The following is an 18,219-nucleotide window of genomic DNA, read 5'->3' on the forward strand; positions in this document are numbered from 1 at the left end:
TTCGGTTTGCAACTGTTTGAAGAGGTTGTAGCTGTACTAAGTTGTTTTGCTTCCCTGTTGGTAATGTTATCATTGTTCAAAATTATACTTGGATTTTCATTTTCATTAAGTACTACCTGTGTACATGTAGGTGGTTTGAGGGCATAACTTCAATAAGGTTTTCTTCATAAATTAACTTGTACGCCCTACATCTTCCTTATCCTTAATACTAGACGTACCTTCAATTTCCAATGAATTAGATATAGAGTCCTCACTGTCCAAACACAAAGTCTGGGATGTAGTCATCATCATCACTCTTTTTTTTCTTTTTAAAGGGGGTTTTGCCTGCTCGATCCAGCAAAACTCCTTTTCGTTTCTTGATTCAGAGCTGCCATAAGCATTTTTCTCCCTCTAGATCCCTCCATGACTGGGCTGGAAATAAACAGAAACAATTAGAAATCAATTAAAACAAACAAGAAATTAGGGCTAGGCTAACCGAATCCATTAGGGGTCTTTAGATTTGTAGGTTAGAAAAGTATAAGTTTGCATAGTTAAAAATGGTAAAAATTTGGGCTTCAATCTGAGAAGTAAGTTAGTAGGCCTACTTGCTTAACGGGGACAACAACTGCAAGCCGTGCATTAAATATATATCATTTAACAAATGTAAAACAGTAAATCTTAATACCTTAACTATCTAGTAAACTTGTAGGCCTATCAACACTCCATTTTCTAAACCAATTACTTGCGTAGATTTTCCTGCCTCTAAAGTGAAAACAAGTATCTGCCCAACATAACCTCTCTTAAAGTTTGAGTAAATAACCTATTAGTTTGTTAATTGAGTAAGCTTGAATAAGCTTATGTTTAATCACAATTAAGAAGAGGAAATTTGTTTCAAAGAATATAATACTAATAACTTAAGATGAGGACAAAATGTATTGCAATTTATATTTACCTGTATACTGAAGAGTGAAACCAACAAAACTGTTACTGACACAATTAAAACAACACAGCCATCAGCTGATTACCCAGCATCTCCACTGTGAGCATCAGTGTCTCCTAAGCAAATAAGACGTATATTCTAGATACGACTATTTTGTTTAGGAAAGGACAATCATTTTATTTCTAAGTTGTGAAGCGGAAAAGTCGTATCTCTGAGATGCGACTTGTGTTGGCTTAGGAAATTGAGATACTGCTAAAATGCTTAGGATTTTCATGTTATTTTGAGATAGGTCTTATTTTTTTATCAATTTTATACTGTTTAGATGTGAGATACGTCTTTTCCGCTTAGGGAAAAGATGGGTTAGCTCCCCAACATTACTTAGACGTCAAAAACGAAAAATCGAAAAAAATTGAGATACGTCTTCTACGCTTAGGAAAAATCGAAAATCGAAAATCGAAGAACTCCTTCAATGAATATACAGGTCGTTCCATCAGCCAGTCTCGAAAATGTCTTTTCAGTTCGTTCCCTTTCTTGTTCTTGAGATTTGGTGGTAGTGCATTAATGATTTTGCGTCCAATGTAAGAAGGTTTTTTGCTGAATTGCGATGTGTGGTGTACAGGGAGAATGTAGTCCGTTGCTCGTCTGGTGTGGTATGAGTGAGCATTTTCATTTCTAGGAAGGTCCATCTGGCTGGTGTAGATGACGACTGCATGGATGTATAGTGCTATGACAGTAAGAAGCTGCAGGGATTTGAAAGCTTCTCTGCAGCTTTCCCTAGGGCTGAGGCTATAGAGTGCCCTTACAGCTTTTTTCTGGAGTACCAGGATTTTGTTGAGATTGGTTTCAGATGTTCCTCCCCATGAAATTAAGCCATATCTGAGGTGGGACTCCACTACAGCATAGTATGCTGTCTTTGCCGTCTCCAAACCTCCTATCCACTTCATTCGCTTTACCACATAAATGCCAGATGAAAGTTTTTTGGTCAGATCGCATATGTGATCTGTGCAGGAGAGGTCAGCATTAATTGTTAGGCCTAGCAGTTTTGCCTTTTTTTCAACTAAAATATTAGGTATTTTTGGAATCTGCTCTTGTCTTCTGCTAAAATTGATCTGGGTGGTTTTGGATTGATTTATGACCAGATCGTTTTGAAGGCAGTATTGGAGTGATTTTTCTGTTGCTGATGAAATATTCAAAATTAGATTTTGTGCTGTGTTATTTGTAAACAAAAGAATTGTGTCGTCTGCATACATAATGGTTTCTACAGAATTGTCATTGATAAAACTTGGAAAATCGTTTGTAAAAAGTATGAACAAAAAGGGGCCTAAAACTGAGCCTTGAGGCACTCCTCTACTTACTGTGAGTTGTCTTGATCTATACACGCATTTACTCCCATTTACATTTTGTTGAATCTCAACTATTTACTTGCGTCCTTTCAGGTAGCTAGTCACCTAATCTTTCGCCAAGCCTCCAAAACCTAGGGCTGAAATCTTTTTCAAGATAAGATCATGATCTAGACAATCGAAAGCCTTACTGTAGTCTAATAGGACAGCTGATACGTGTTTGTGGTCTTCTAATTTATCTATGACGTATTCAATTAGATTAGTGACAGCTGTGGTGGTGGATCGTCCTTTGAGATAGCCATGTTGGTTCTTTGTTATTAGATTATATCTGTCCAGATGTTGTAACATTCTTGAGAGTGCTACCTTTTCTATTATTTTTGAGAAAGTTGGTATTAGTGAAATGGGACGGTAATTTTCAGGTTTAGTGATGGATCCTTTTTTGTGCTTTGGGTATATTTTTGATATTTTTAAGGGGGATGGAAACTGGCCTGAGGAAAACGATTGATTTATTATGGTAACCAGTGGTGGTGCTAGTTGTTTGGTACAGTGTTTTACTAATTTTGAAGGAATTTCATCAATTCCACATGATAATTTAGTTTTCAGGGAAGCTATCACTCCCAAGACTTCTTTAACAGTTGTTGGTGTTAAAATTAGTGATAGACAATTTCTTTGTGGAAGCAAAATCGGATGAGTTATGGCTGTGTATTTCAGATGTTCTCTATTTTCGCCTAATGTGGAATCTGCTATTTGGGAAAAGTATTGGTTGAAATGTTCGGCTATTTCGGCGGGGTTGTCTGTTATGTTTCCTTCTATCTCCATCTTCAGTGTTGAATTTTCTTTCTGTTGCTTACTTTGCTTTTCTGAGTTTATTATGTCCCAAACGGCTTTAGACTTATTGTCAGAGTTAGTGATGTAGTTAGCAGCCATATGTTGTTTGAGACTCCTAAGCTTGAGATCGTAGGCTTTCTTTTTTGCTGCCATGTATGTTCTATCATGTTCATTTCTGGTGAGCTCATATCTTTGTAAGGCAATTAGAAAATCTTCTTTTAGTATTTTCGACTCTTGGTCATACTGAACTTTTAGTCTGCCCCTCGGCTTTGCTCTTACTTTTTTGCTAGGGCATATATGGTCCAATATTTGTCTGACAGTTGTCTGAAATGTTCTGTATGCCTCTTCAACATCAGGGGCATTGTGTACCAGTTCCCACTTTTCCATTTCGAATTCCTGTTTTAAGCTATTAAGGTTTTTTATTGAGAAAATTCTTTTTTGTGTAGCTTCTTTTGTAGGGAAGACTTCTCTTTCCACTGCAATAGAACAGATTTGGCCAGTGTGATCCGACATTCCACCTTGGATCACTGAAAAGTCGACTGCATCTTCAGGTATGTTGGTACAGATGCAGTCTATTGATGTTGTAGAATGATTAGTAATTCTTGTCGCTGGAAGGGGAAGCCGCCTGACTCCAAAAACCAGCAGTTAATCTTCGAAAATAGTATTATTCGTGTTAACAGTTAGCCTGTCTATGTTGATGTCGCCCATTAAGATAAGAAGTTTTGCCTCAGCTGTAAATGAGGTAAGTATATCTGATATAATGTTGATAGCTACATTAGCTTGTCCTCCTGGTGTCCAATAAACCCCTAGAATGTAGAGAGTTTTTTTCTTGATTTTTATCTTTGTTAATGCAGCTTTGCATACCAGTTCTTGACAACTGTTTGCCATGTTGATTGCTTCTGTTTTTGCAGTTTCTGTTTCCTTAATGTAGATTGCAACTCCTCCCAATCTATGGTCTTTTCTACTGTAGTGTGTAATTAAATTGTAACCACTAATCTTAGTGAGTAATAGTTTATCTGAGTTTAATCCATGTTCAGTAAGTATTAATATGGTTGGATGTAGGTCACTCAATAGATGGTTTATTCTTTCCACCTTTTTTGATAGTCCTTGGAATGTTCTGATGAAAGATGGTGATAGGTTTTTTCCTTGTTTTCTTTAAGAGGTGTTTTGGCTTTCTTGTATAATTTCTAAAAAAGTATTTGAAGTATTTCCAGGTACGATATCTGAAGGAGTGCTAGTTAATGGAGTCTTGGTCATGCTGTCATCTGGTGAGCTGTTTGTTTTTCTTAAGATTTTCTCCATATGTTCTTTCAAAAAATCTTCAAAAGTTTTGTCTATAAGTAGAGTTGCTGTCATTGGGGGTTTGCTATGTACTCAAAAGTTACCGAAAGTTTTTATGTTTGCACGAACTATTGTTTTTTCGGGGTCTGTGTCCATCTGTCTTTGTTCTTGTAATTCTTTATTTTTGGCTATCTGTAGAGAGACACTAAAATAATTTCCTTTCTTTGAACTTGAATTTTTCACAGCCCTATTCAAGCGGTTTGGTGTTTGAAATTGCTTAAACAAAGGTGTTCTACTAGTAGGCTTTGCAGGTGTTGTATTAGTTTGGTCATGCAGGTCACGTTGATAGGAATTATTTTGAAAAATCTTCACTGTTGATTCTAGGTGGTCCTGTCTGCACTTAAGTTTGGTCAGTTTGATCATAATTTGTAGTGTGTCTCTTTGTTTAGTGATATTAGGGTTGTTTGTTTGGGTTTCGGAGTCGATGGCATTAACTTTGATTTCAGTGCAGCCACTGTTATCTGTTCTACTCTGTAGCATTTTAATGGTATTTTCGAGCTGCTTAATTTTCTCTTCAAGTCTGCATATTATTTTTTCTTTACTTAGGTCTTGTTCTTCAAAGGTGTTTTCTAGAGCAGCCTGTAGCTGCTTTTCTTTCGAGAGTTGGTTTTCAACTTCGGTCAATTTTTCAGCTAGCAGGGTGTTTCGGCTGTGTAAGGCTTCATTTTGAGCTTCTAGTTCTTTTATCTTTGCTTGATAGGTTAGCTCTGACAGAGTGTGTTGATCGGTTATCTGTTGTGCCAGTTTGAAGTTCCTTAGAGTTAGAGAATTCAGGTCCTGCTTAAGTTTACAGTTTTCCGCTAGTAGGGCATTGCCTGCTTCGGCGGCCAGTGTCAGGGAAGTTTCTAGGTCGTCAACGTCATTAAAATGTTGTATCTTAGTATGGACAACCTCAACTAAATCCTTGCTATTGTTTAACATCTCTAGCTCTTGTATTAAACTCTCATTTGTTCTGGAGCTACCTTCAACTCTTTGTGCAGTATTACTGAGGTCTAGTTCTTCGCAACCTGGTGATTTATTTTGGCTGTTGTCTATTAGAGGTTTACTTAGAAGAGAGGTTTTAAAAACTTGTTCTGCTTCTCTAAGGGCCTCGTTAAACTTTTTATTTTTGAAATTGTCCGTTTTTGGCTTTCCATGAATTAAATTATATTCTGCATACAGGCACATGTCGCTTTGTTTAATGGAGGCAGTAGTATTGTCTCCAAAGAATGTGACACTGTATTTAGTGATATTGTCAATTTTTAAAATGTCTTGTATAACTGCTGGCCAGTAAGGATGGCCTCTTATTTTGGCGAAAACTATAACGCCCACATCATACAAAGTACCATTGTTTGATGCCATTTTCGGGATCTGGGAAAAAAATTAATTGTACTGAGTTGTTTAGGTTATTTTCAGAGAAGTAGAAAAGTAGGTTTGGTAATTGAAAATACTGTTTTTTTATAACGGTGGACGGTGGCCATAAAAAGGGATAGAAAAAAGGAAAAAAAAGTTATTTGAGCGTGCCAGATATTCAGAGGGAATGTTAAGTAAACTAAAAAAAGTATCCTATTTAAATGACTGAAGATTTGGACGTGATCGAAAGTCATGACAGATTTGTGAAAATGTAAAAAAATGCGGTCTTAAAATACTCGAGCACGTCAGATATTTATACAGGCGGTTCAATTCGATGTCCTGACCATTCTAAATGATAATCTGACAATAATGTGGAGGAATATTGTTCATCTGACCATTTGAAAAAAAAAAAAATTTCACATGTTTCTTTTCCACAAAATACACATTTCACACTTATATCACTCATTATTGTAATGTATATAAAACTTATTGCATTAAACAATCAAATAAATAAATAAAAATATACTTCTAAAAAAACATGTTGTTATTGTGATCATCTGAGATGGCATTATGGCGGTATATGGTAGTGTGCAGATGGTGCGAGAGAGTGAAAGACAGAGAAAGAGTGAGAAGGAAAGAGAGGCGCAGAGTGGGAAATATACAGTTCTCAGCGGCTGTACGCTCCACCCTTTATTTATGGTTTTAGCTACCTCACCCCATGAAAATCGTCAGATTATATTTTGTCCGCAATTCTTAAAAGATTTCCTTCAAAATAAAAAAAAATTCAATCGCGCTTGAGTATTTTGAGGTAACATTATTTTTTTTACACCTTTGTGACTTGCCTATTTCCTTATACTACGCTTTAATCGTCAGGTTATTGAAATCTACACCGTTCTACATGTACTTAACTTACTTTGTATTTATCTGACGCCCACAAGTTTTTCTGAGGATCGATTTTTTTCTACTAGTCTGACGGTCTGCCCTCAACGCAGACCCCTATATTAAAGGTTCATATGTGCTAGGGGTACATTACGGAGTACGACATTTCTCCCCATATAATTTTATGACGCGCTCTAGTAACGCGAAAAATCCCCGCTTGGGCTCCCCTACTATTAGTTTAGTTGTAAAGATTGCAATATTGTACATATATTGGGGAAATAAAAAAAATGCATTCGTTCATTCACCATTTCCTGAAAAAGTTGATAGTTTTACTCTTTCTTGTTGGTGTACAATCATACTTTTGTTAGAACAGTTCACTGGCTGTTAAGGGTCATGATTTGTTTAAAAAAAGACAAGTTGAAGGGTTTGTGAAAATTCCAGGTAAGCTACTTTAGTATATGGAATAATCTTGTAGTTAAAAAGTTTAGATGTGCTTGCATAATCTTTAAAATCACTAGGTTTTAATTGAATTATCCAGTAAGGATTGTATTGATTTATTTGCTTTCATAGCCAAATCAGTCCAATTGGGGAGTAAAATTCAGTTTTTGACTTGGCCCTCTCTATGCAACTGTGCACACAGCCAACCTCTTGCACGCAAGAATGTCTTAACAAAGAATATTTTATTTTCAAAGATGTTGTCTCGTAGGCAGTCTTGAATAGCGTTAGACACGATAGAATTGTGATTCTGAGGAATACAAGAATTGGACCAAACATCTACTCTGTTACATTGTTCTCATCAATAACACAATCTAATGTTTTTCTAAATGCACTTGGTAAGTCATTACCTGAACGGCCAGTGCAGTTTTGATACCTGTGTGTAATACATTTTTTTGTTACTGAAAAGTGTGCAGTTAGATTGTACATGTTTATTTTTCCTAGATAAAATAAAGAGCTTATTTCAGTATGAGGAGTCAGGATTACATTTTGTAGGTCTACAAAAATAACTGGAGTACTTTTACTTCTTTTTTTTTGGGCGTTTCTCATTTTAGTTTTCAAAAACTGCTGCCTTTCATAATCTTCATTTTACTCTCTTCAGTTAGTGTCGGTCTGGCGTGCTAATTTAAACTTTTCACAAAGATCACACCAATCTAATTTGAGTACATGAAATCCTAAATTGAATTCCGTGGCAAAAATTTTGTAGTTCAGATTTTGTAACAAGAATGATACCTTTAACTTTACACTGTTTGAAACACTTAGGTCTGATTCTAGATTAACGTTTGGAACTGGCCATCATTTTTCCCAAAATGGCAGGCACTTTTTGGTGATTTTGTAAGGTTTTTGTATTTTAATCACTGCTCATCTATTTTTAAGATACAAACATTTGAAAAACATCAATGTCTTTGGAAATAAAATGCAGTTTCCCAAAAAAAATATTAAAGGTTGAATCATTTAATATATTTTTATTTTTTTTACAGATCAACGTAAAAATATTAGTAAAGAATAAATTTTTTCTCAAAATGTATAGCACCTTCTTAGTTAATATGAATATTTTTAGAATAATTCTAAAATATGCAAAAGTTTGCTTATATACCTCAATTTACAAATTACAAAAAAAATATTTAGGTAATAGAAGTTTACTGGTACTTTTGGATAATATATCTATAAAAACTACAAAATCTGAAAAAAGTTTGTATACCATTGTGACATTTTGGAATCTATTGGATGAACAAATAATTTTTTTCTAAGAGATAAATATATGTAGAAGAGAAAAATATGATATTTTATAGAAGTTTACATTGTATAAGATATTTTTATATGGCAACAAAATCTTTTTTTCTATTTTTACAAAAGTCAAAATTGTGAAATAAATGCCTAACTTTTTTTTAGCTAACATTATTCTTTTCATCCAAATATTATTTATAAAGATAGAACGTTTTATTGAAGTTTACAAAAATGTACAACAGTGTATTTTTATCTCTATTATTTTTTTTGTTAAAAAAGTAAAACAAGCGATGGTCATAGAAATAAAACGCTAATACCTTCAGAAAAAGTAAAATTTTTTTTACTTTTATAATAAATACCTTTACATAAATTTAAATCAAATTTTATTAAAATTAAAATTAAATTGTCTACAAAATAATAAAACACTGAACCTATGTGAACATAGGCTTATTTTCAGTTTCACAAAATCCAACATATTCGCTAAAACTTAACCTAACCTCTACATTTTTCACTTCACTAATTAAAAAAAAAAAAAAAACAATAAACAAACTTTTATTTATACAACACTAAATAACGAAAAGTCTAAAATATCCAAATAAATAGCAAGCAATACACTAATACCGGCAATGACGTAATAACAACAAAGAAATAAACACCGCAACCATGCGATGCGTTGTTCTTCTGTACTGGCTGAGTCGGTGATTGCGCAACGGAACAAAAATAAAATACTAGTTCATAGTCTTCGTTGTCTGTTATACTGTTGCTTAGAGCAATTCTTCTTCTTTGTTTTGATATGATTTTCACTATTCCCAGACAACGATAAAGTAACAAAAATAACAAAATTTAATGAAGCTATTTTTTTTTTCGACGCATTAGGCATTTTGGGATTTTACAAAACACAGCTTTTGTCAAACGCTATTTTATAAACATTTATTTTCCTACTGGCTATTAAAAAGATTGTTTCTGTTTCTGAAAGCCAAGAATACACAGTTTTTCAATGACGACACTTACTATCGTGTAGAACATAAACATGGGGAATTTTTACAAACATACGGTAATTTTAGCGTGTTTCGGAAATCACACAAACAAATGGCAATCGGAAATGTGAACATCCAAGTTTAGAATTTTATAATGAAAGATTTAACTTAACTATAGAGCGTTTTATGATATAATATGAAACCTCGTATCTTTATCTTTAGATTTACGTAGTTTTTACTTCAAACAAAGTAAAAATAGACTTGCTGTGAGAGATCATATTACGACATAGTTAATGCGCTCGAAAATAGCTTAGGTGCCATTTTGAAACTGTAGTTAATGGCGTCGATAATCGCTTAAAGCCAGTTGCAGTGGAAAAGTCTTTTTGTATTCGCCCTACAATAGTGCGATTCAATTTCATGGAATCACTTAATATGGTCTCTGGCTGAATTAACGTCTCCTTCTGGCCTACATCTACTATAATTACTCTAACCTCTGGAGTAGCTGTGTTTGTTGCAACATCCTTACTATTATGTGCTGTGTATACTGGTTTCTGAGATGTTCCTAATGTTGATATATAAAATGTTTTACAGACTTGTATTTTTTCACCTTTGATGGTAAAATATTATTTAAAGGAATATTGTCTTTTTGATGTTTGTTTGTTTTTGAAACCTGAGTTGTAAGCAAACATTTTCTGATTGTTTTAGATCTCCTAATTGACGGCTAATTGTTTTAGATCTCCTAATTGACGGCTTTTTCTTTTAAGTTTTGCTGTGATAAAAGTTCACTAGTGCTAATAATGAAATGTTATTTTTTCTGTTAAAGATGGCAAAGAATAAAAAGAGTCATAAACAAATGTACCCTCATCTTCCGATATTCTGTTTTGGCACCTATACTTGCATTTAGTTGACGGCCTTTGGGTTTCACATGTTTACCTTTTCTGTTTAGATACGATTTTCCAGACTGATGTGCACCCTTCCTAAAACTTGCTTTCCATGTTTAGTGATTTCAGATCCTCTTTCAACCATTCTTGTTTAGTTTGGTTTCTACAACTCTAAAAATAATAAAATACTAATTTAGTCTATTCTGTTAAATAATAATTAAGATAATATATTCTAAATATACATTTATACGACACTAAGACAAATATTTTGAATTCCCAAATCAATGACAAGCTGTCCATTGTGTTTCCATTGTTGGGGAAAAGACAATCAACTTGGCAGTCTTACTCTGCTTACACATGATTACACATTTAGTCATTAATGTTTGACAAAGCCTTGCTAATTCTTAGTCTCAAATCTTGAATGTTTTACACTTTTTAAGGTATATAAACTTGGTCTTAAACATATCCTCAAAGAAAAAATCACATGATGTTATTTGAGTGGGTTGTGCGATGCCAGAAAATGGTGCCATGGCCAGTCCACGATGAGGGAAAGTGTTTTCAAGTGATTCTTCCACGATTAAGTTCCTGAGCGGAGGGTTTGTATCTGTTGAAAAATACAGTAACTAGGGTTCACAGTGTTGTGGTGATGGATAGTTTTCTATCAACTACTATGCAGAGATAATTATTGCATGTTCGAAATAATGTTATTTGGCAGAACAATCCTTGATGGTGGATGTGGATGCATAGCATGTTCTAAATATTCTTTGCTTTATAATATCCTAATTTGTGTCTAGGTACCATTCATCACGCTAAGCTTTCTCTTGTACTGTACATATAAATGTGATATAAAGCTGCTGCTTTTTGTAGGTTATGTTTTGAGGTTAAGACGTTAGAGCAAACAATAATGGTACATGTAATATATACAAGTAAAATTAAATAACTTATAATTTCATAAACCCTACCATAATGTGATGCTAAATACTATCTAAATTTAACTGTTGCTTAGTATTTTTTGGGACATAGTGTACAATTCACTATTTAAAACAAAACTTGAACCTGTTTGCTGTTTGTTAGTGATGTATTACTTAACGTCACGTCCAACGGTGAAGGGGCAGGTGCAGTTGAGAGGACATCTGTTGATTGCTAGGAGACGTCAAGAAAAAAATTGTAAAGCTGTACATATTACTTTTTTGAAAAGTCTCCTTTGGCGTGTTTTGTTAAAAAGTTTTTCCTAAGCACTGTTTACTTTTTTGCATACATTTGTTTTAATGTAAATACAAATCATAAAACAGTGTAAAATTATTATTTTATTATTAGTGGCGTAATATTGATTTTAAATCTGGATGTTTCTATAGCAACAAACTTTTGTTTTATTGGTGCCAAGTGCATAAAGGTTTGACAATCCATTGTTGACCTTAGTTTTTTGTGGAAAAGTATAATACTATAAGTGAATTATGTTTATAATTGCATAGCCTTTCCTGCGTTATAGGTATTAAAACAATACATATGTACAATTTTGTATGAAACTCGAAAAGTTTTAAAAATAAATTTGTACTAACACATTTTAAAAATATAGGCTATTGTGTTTTATTTTCACTAGAAAAATATGCATATTTCTTTAATTTATTACAAAAAATGAATGTTTGTTATTGTTTGTTACAACAATTTTTTCCAAAAAGCTTGTGCAAATGTAAAGAAATTAGCCGGTCAGTTTAAGGTAATAATATAACACAATAGCTAGTGCACTTAATTTGTTTGGAAAGATTTAAATTAGAGAATAATTGCCTTGAAATGTTAATATTCTACTCAAAAGATGTAAATATCCGTTAAATATCTTATATATATATATATATATATATATATTTATTATATATCTTAAATAAATATATATAGTTTCAATTGTTTTACTGTAATTATTTGATTTGATTTATATGTAGATGGCTGACGGAGAGGATTGGGGAGTGGACGAGCCCATACTGACTGCTGACACCATACCAGTGGCTCAGGATCCAGAACTGCCTGAAATCAAACTGTTCTGTCGTTGGAACTGTGATGATATGCAAGTTTCTGACATGTGCCTTCAGGTATTTTTTTATTTTTTTTTGGCATCTTGTGATTAGATTTAATGTTTACTCTGTTCGCCATTTTAAAAAGCAGCAACTCGTTTAATAGAGTATCGCTAGTCTGCATCATATCTGAATTGAAATGAAAGACAGTTTATTTCTGTTATAATTACAATACTATTACAATTAGTATTAATATATGAATTGATAATTACGAGGGCTGTTCGGAAAGTAGATTACGTTTTGTAATTAAAAATTAACAAAGTATAGGAAAAAATTTTTATTATACATTTGAAAGCCACACTTAAATACTACTTTTCAAAATAGTCGCCATTCAAATTTAGGCAGATCATATCGATGGATGAGCTTGACAATGCCTTCCTCATAAAATTCTGCCGCCTGTGTCTTCAACCAGTTTGTCACTTCTTGCTGCAGCTCTGTGTCGTCGTCAAAGCGCTGCGTTGCCAGCCACTTCTTCATTCAATTCAATTCAACTTTATTCAAGACTCATACAATGTACACATACAGTATAAATACAGAATAGCGTCAACCATTACATTACAATATCCATTTATTGATTAAATAAAGCAGTTTGCCTCAAAATGTCATTGAAATGATTTTACAATTCTGCTACTATTTACAATATGTCATATCAACTACTAAATTGTTGGATGAACTAAGTTACCTCAAAATATTCTTTAAATGAGTATACTGATTTTTCAATTAAAAATGACTTTAACTTTGTTTTAAATATGCTAATTTGTGAAATTTTTAGAAATGTTTTTGGAAGAAATAACAAGAATTTGGATCCTATAGCAGTGGGTTTTTTTATTAAAAAGTTCTAAGTTATGTTTTGGGATTGATGGATAATTTCTATGGCGAGTGTTATAATCATGATTTGCTCCTAATTTAGGTATACTATCTTCATTTGATTTCACAAGCATTATAGTTTGAAAAATATATAGACCATATACAGTAAGGATTCTTAATTTAGAAAAATGCTGTTTGACAGATTCATTTCGTTCCAAATTTAACATTATTCTAATAGCTTTTTTTTGTTGGTGAAGAATTCGGTCTAGATTTTTTGTTGTTGTAGCTCCATACATGCTTATACCATAAGACATGTGTGAATTGATTAGTGTAAAATAAATATTTTTCAAGGTTTCAATATTACATACCCTTGACATTTGTCGTAGAGCGTATAGACCAGAGGACATTTTATTTACTACATGGTCAACATGTTTATCCCAACTTAAGTGTTGGTCCAATATTAGTCCAAGAAATTTTGAATTTTCTACTTGATTCAGTTTTGAATTTTCTAGATAAATATTTGGCTTTAATTTTGATCTAGTTTGTTTTGTACAGAATGAAATAAAATTTGATTTATTTATATTTATTAGGAGATTTTTAGTGTCTGAATATTCTTTTACAGTTGTAAGACTTAGAGATGATTTAAGCTCAATTTCTTCTTGACTTTTACCTGAAATTGTGATGTTGGTATCATCAGCGTAGAGGCACACTGACCCATCCACCTGTATCACACCCGGAAACCCCCTTAAATAGCAAAGAAATAGAAGAGGGCCAAGTATAGATCCCTGTGGGACACCATGTTTTATAGTTTGAAGATTTGAATAAAAATTTTGTGTATATTTATATTTGCTGTTTAAATAACTAAAACTATTTTGAATTTGAATACATTGTTGTCGGTTTTTTAAATATGATTTGAACCATTCATGTTCCTTACTCTTAATATTTAAATTGTAAAGTACCTTAAGTAATTCATCGTGGGACACACTGTCAAATGCTTTGGAATAGTCAAGGAAGATTCCAATGACTTTTTCATTCCTGTCAACCAAATCTATTATTAATTCAATGAAATTAACACCAGCAGTTATCGTAGATTTTTGTGGTCGGAAACCATGTTGCTGATCATCCAATATGTGATTACTTTCCAGGTAATCCAAAAGTTGATTATATACTACTTTTTCAAAAATTTTAGAAAACACAGGTAATAAAGATATAGGTCTGTAACTTGTTGGACTATTTAAATCCCCCTTTTTATAGAGTGGAACAACTTTAGCAATTTTTAATTTGGATGGGAAAAAGCCAGATATTAATGATGAATTGATTATGTGGGTTAATGGTTTGGAGATTAGCGGAAAAGACTGTTTAATGATAGTGATTGGTATATCATCAATTCCTGTTGAGAATTTGTTTTCAAAAGCCATTACAATCGCTTTTAAAATTCTTTCATCAACATCTTTAAATTTGAAAAAAATTGAGGCTTGAGATGGTTTTTCATGACTCGATTGATTAACAAAATCTTTCTGAATACAGTAGAGTCCCGACAATCCGAACTAATTGGGACCGAACCTTGTTCGGATTGACGGGAAATTCGGACTAGGCGGATTTTTGTTAAATAGTACCATTTATCAACTTTCAAGTGCAATTTACGTGGTTTTAAAACAATTAAATGCATACAATAATCAAATGCAATAAACAATAGTAAGTACGTATTAAACGTAGTAATAATATTACAGCTTCCTGTCTTTGTACGGTAACATCGCGTGGTCGAAACTGAGTGCCATTGTTTGTGCGTAATGAATCTAGTAGAAGCCACCTGTCTGTGGTGGGCGGGGCGAGTTGGTCGGTGACCTTGAAACAGTGTGGCGCGCAAAAAAAACTATTGGACTGCCACTACCTCACCCCTATCCCCTCCACCACCCACCCCGGTGACGAGTGGCGAGACGACAGTTTAGTGCAATCTTCCATACGCGCAGCACGTGCTCTTACTGTGTATTCTGTAGTTTGTGGTTTGCAGTTTTGTTTGTTCTTTGCTCTGCTCTGTGCGTATATCCGATATCATTATGGCTAGTAAACGTAAACACAACTCGTGTACGTTAAAAGAAAAACTCGAAGTTCTCAAAAGACTAGACAATGGTGAAAGTGCTACTCAACTTTCAATTGAATTTGGTGTCGGTAAAGCGACGATCAGTGAAAAAGAAGCGGGCAAAAATCGAACAATTTTGCTCTGTTACAAGTGAAAACACTCTAGAAAAACGTCAAACTACTACTGTGTCATCGTATGACAAACTCGATGAAGCACTTTACTTGTGGTTTTCTCAAGAGAGACAAAAAGGCATTCCCATTACCGGCCCTCTTATTAAAGAAAAGGCGCTTCTACTAAACATCCTTATGGGAGGCGATCCGTCATTTTCGGCTAGTTGCGGTTTTTTAGATCGGTGGAAAAAAAGGCACGGTATCAGGCAACTGACTGTAACTGGCGAAAAGATGTCTGCAGACAGCAACGCAGCCGCAGAGTATCTTCAGGAGTTCAAAGAAATTACATCCTCCTACTCACCCCAGCAAGTGTACAACGCTGATGAAACGGGGCTAAATTTCAAAGCGTTGCCAACAAAGAGCCTAGCTTCAAGAGAAGAAAAGTCCGCTCCAGGATTTAAAATGGATAAGCAACGACTAACCGTATTAGCATGCAGCAACGCTTCCGCCACCAATAAGATACCTTTGATGGTTATCGATAAATTGAGGTTACACAAAAAACCTCTATGTTTTAAAAACATGAATATGAACGCTCTGCCGGTTTACTATAAAAACCAAAAGAAAGCTTGGATGGATCGTGCTTTGTTTCAAGAATGGTTTGAGAAACAATTTGTGCCCAACGTGAGAGCCTACAATGAAGAAAATGGACTGCCTGATAGAGCGTTGTTACTCATAGATAACGCTCCGTCCCATCCGGATGACTTAGAGCTGGTTATTGGTGATATAAAAGCCATTTTTCTACCACCGAACGTTACTTCGATCATACAACCAATGGACCAAGGAGTTCTACAAGCGTTGAAGCAAAATTATCGGAAAAAGCTGCTCCGAAGCCTGCTTGAGGAAAATGAAGACCTCACAATTCTCCAAAAGCTTAAGAAAATCACGATCAAAGATGTAATTTTCTGGGTGGCAGAGGCTTGGGAGAACACAAGCGTAGGAGCTCTGCAGAAATCTTGGAAAAATCTTTGGCCTGATCTGCAGTTTGTTGAAGAGGTTGTTCCACCGGTAAATGAATGCGAACTTCTTCCTCTTGTAAAAAAAAAATACCGGGATGCGAAAATGTAGAGAAGGAGTGTGTTGATGAGTGGACGGCTGTAGATGACAAAGCTTCGAGGAGTACACAGACGAAGACATCGTGGCACAGGTGCAAGGAGTCCCAGCTGATGACTCATGTAGCAGTGAGGATGAGGGAGACGCCCAAACTACCGATATTGTTCCACACAGCGCAGCTGCAAGTGCCTTTGACCTCGCTCTACGCTACGTCGAGCAACATGCCGCTGCTACTCCCAATGACGTAATGTTCATTCGGCGTTGGCGAAACATTGCATCGTCCAGTCGTTTTTTAGTGTGTTGCGTCAAAAGAAGATCACTGACTTTAGGTCTTAAGAAAGTGTTGGGTTTTGCAGTGTTTTGTTTTACGTTTTTATCCCTTATTGTGTCCAAGTTAAAGTACAAATTATTTGCTAAGCCTTGCGTAGGGGTTTGTACATTATAAATACAGTGCAGTACAGTACTATGTTTCATTTATTAACAGTATAAATTCCGTACAATGTATGTATCATCTAACGTTTCAAATGTAATTTCAGTTTCTATATGTCAGTAAGTAAATGCTTTGAGAAATAAAACTTACGTTTTACTATAATAACTGGTTTTAATTTATTTTCCTGCCTTTTTAGCAATTTTATATTTTCTCCTAGCCGTGTTCGGATTAGGCGGATTTTCGGATTGGCGGGGTTCGGATCGGCGGGACTCTACTGTATTTGGAAGCACAAATCTATCAACAACATTTATAAAAAAATCATTAAATATATTACCAACAAGAATTGGGTCTGATATGGATGTGCCATCCCGGACTAATTGTATGTTATCAGTGATCTTGGCGCCATTGTTGATTTCAGATTTGATAATTTTCCAAGTTGATTTCGACTTATTTGTAGATTTCTTAATTTTACTGTCAAAAAAACCTTTTTTTGTTGTTGTTTATTTGAATTTTATTTTTCAATTTTTAGTTGCTTAATTAATTGTTTTAAATCATTAGTTTTCCAAACCCTATACAGGGTGATTCATGAAGTTCTCCCCCCACTTCTACAGCACATTGTACTAGTAAAAATAATGAAAAAATGTTATATAAACATAGGTCCGAAAACGCTTCGTTAGCGAGTTACAGCTAGCGAAAGATTTCGCCTGAATTCCTGGGTAAAGAGTAAAATAAAGCCATACTGAACTTTTGGAAAGGTTAATTAAGTAAGAAATATCGTGGATTCTTATGTATTTTTACCTGATAAAGCTAATAAAATAGGTTTCAGAACTGTACCTGTAGTAGTTTTTGAGGGATTCAGGGTTAAATGCAAAAAATTGGGGCACGAAAACAATGTTTTTTTAAGTTTGATGTACAATAACTTTGTTAAATTGGTAATAAATACATAAAATCAACAAACATTAATTGTAGAGAATTTAATTCTGAGAAAATTTATATAATCAAAGTCTAAAATAAAACAGAAATAAGTACCAAAAAATCGATTTTATTCAGTATAATACATTACTAGCTGTAAAGAAATACCGTACGGTATTTAGTTAAAATAAAACAAAAACAAAATGTTTGTTCCTTAATGATGAGATAAATTGAGAAAACAAGATTAACTGTTAAATAAATTTGTTTGTAAATAAAAATATCATGTTTTATTACGTTGTATTTTTTTTTTTAATAAAAATTTACATTAAATGTTCGAAAATAAATGAAGCAAACATTTTCCCATTATTGTTTTACTAATCATCGAAATGTAGTTTTTTGTTTTATTAATTTCTAAGTTGGTAACGCACGAATAACAGCTGATCAACAATGGTATTCTGTAATGTTACGTTAGAACTGTGTATTAG

At 33.9% G+C, this 18,219-nt stretch overlaps 2 protein-coding genes across 2 annotated transcripts in view; both read left to right on the plus strand.

Annotated features, from left to right (window-relative positions):
* The window catches only part of LOC124370687, a 99,694-nt gene extending 87,091 nt beyond the window's left edge, over window positions 1-12,603 (plus strand). Inside the window, exon 7 of the mRNA XM_046828974.1 lies at window positions 12,157-12,603. Within this exon, the coding sequence (XP_046684930.1) occupies window positions 12,157-12,339 (183 nt within the window). The 3' untranslated portion in view covers window positions 12,340-12,603. The remainder of the gene's footprint in view (window positions 1-12,156) is intronic.
* Window positions 12,604-15,573: 2,970 nt separating this feature from the next.
* On the plus strand, window positions 15,574-16,636 carry LOC124370689 (jerky protein homolog-like; the record flags this gene model as incomplete). Its single annotated transcript, XM_046828975.1, has 2 exons — window positions 15,574-16,347; window positions 16,457-16,636. Coding segments are annotated over exons 1-2 (954 nt in total), but the record flags the coding sequence as incomplete, so codon positions are not given.
* Between the last annotated feature and the right edge of the window lie 1,583 nt (window positions 16,637-18,219).

This window comes from Homalodisca vitripennis, unplaced genomic scaffold (genome assembly GCF_021130785.1).
Source record: "Homalodisca vitripennis isolate AUS2020 unplaced genomic scaffold, UT_GWSS_2.1 ScUCBcl_448;HRSCAF=2485, whole genome shotgun sequence".
Taxonomy (NCBI): domain Eukaryota; kingdom Metazoa; phylum Arthropoda; class Insecta; order Hemiptera; family Cicadellidae; genus Homalodisca; species Homalodisca vitripennis.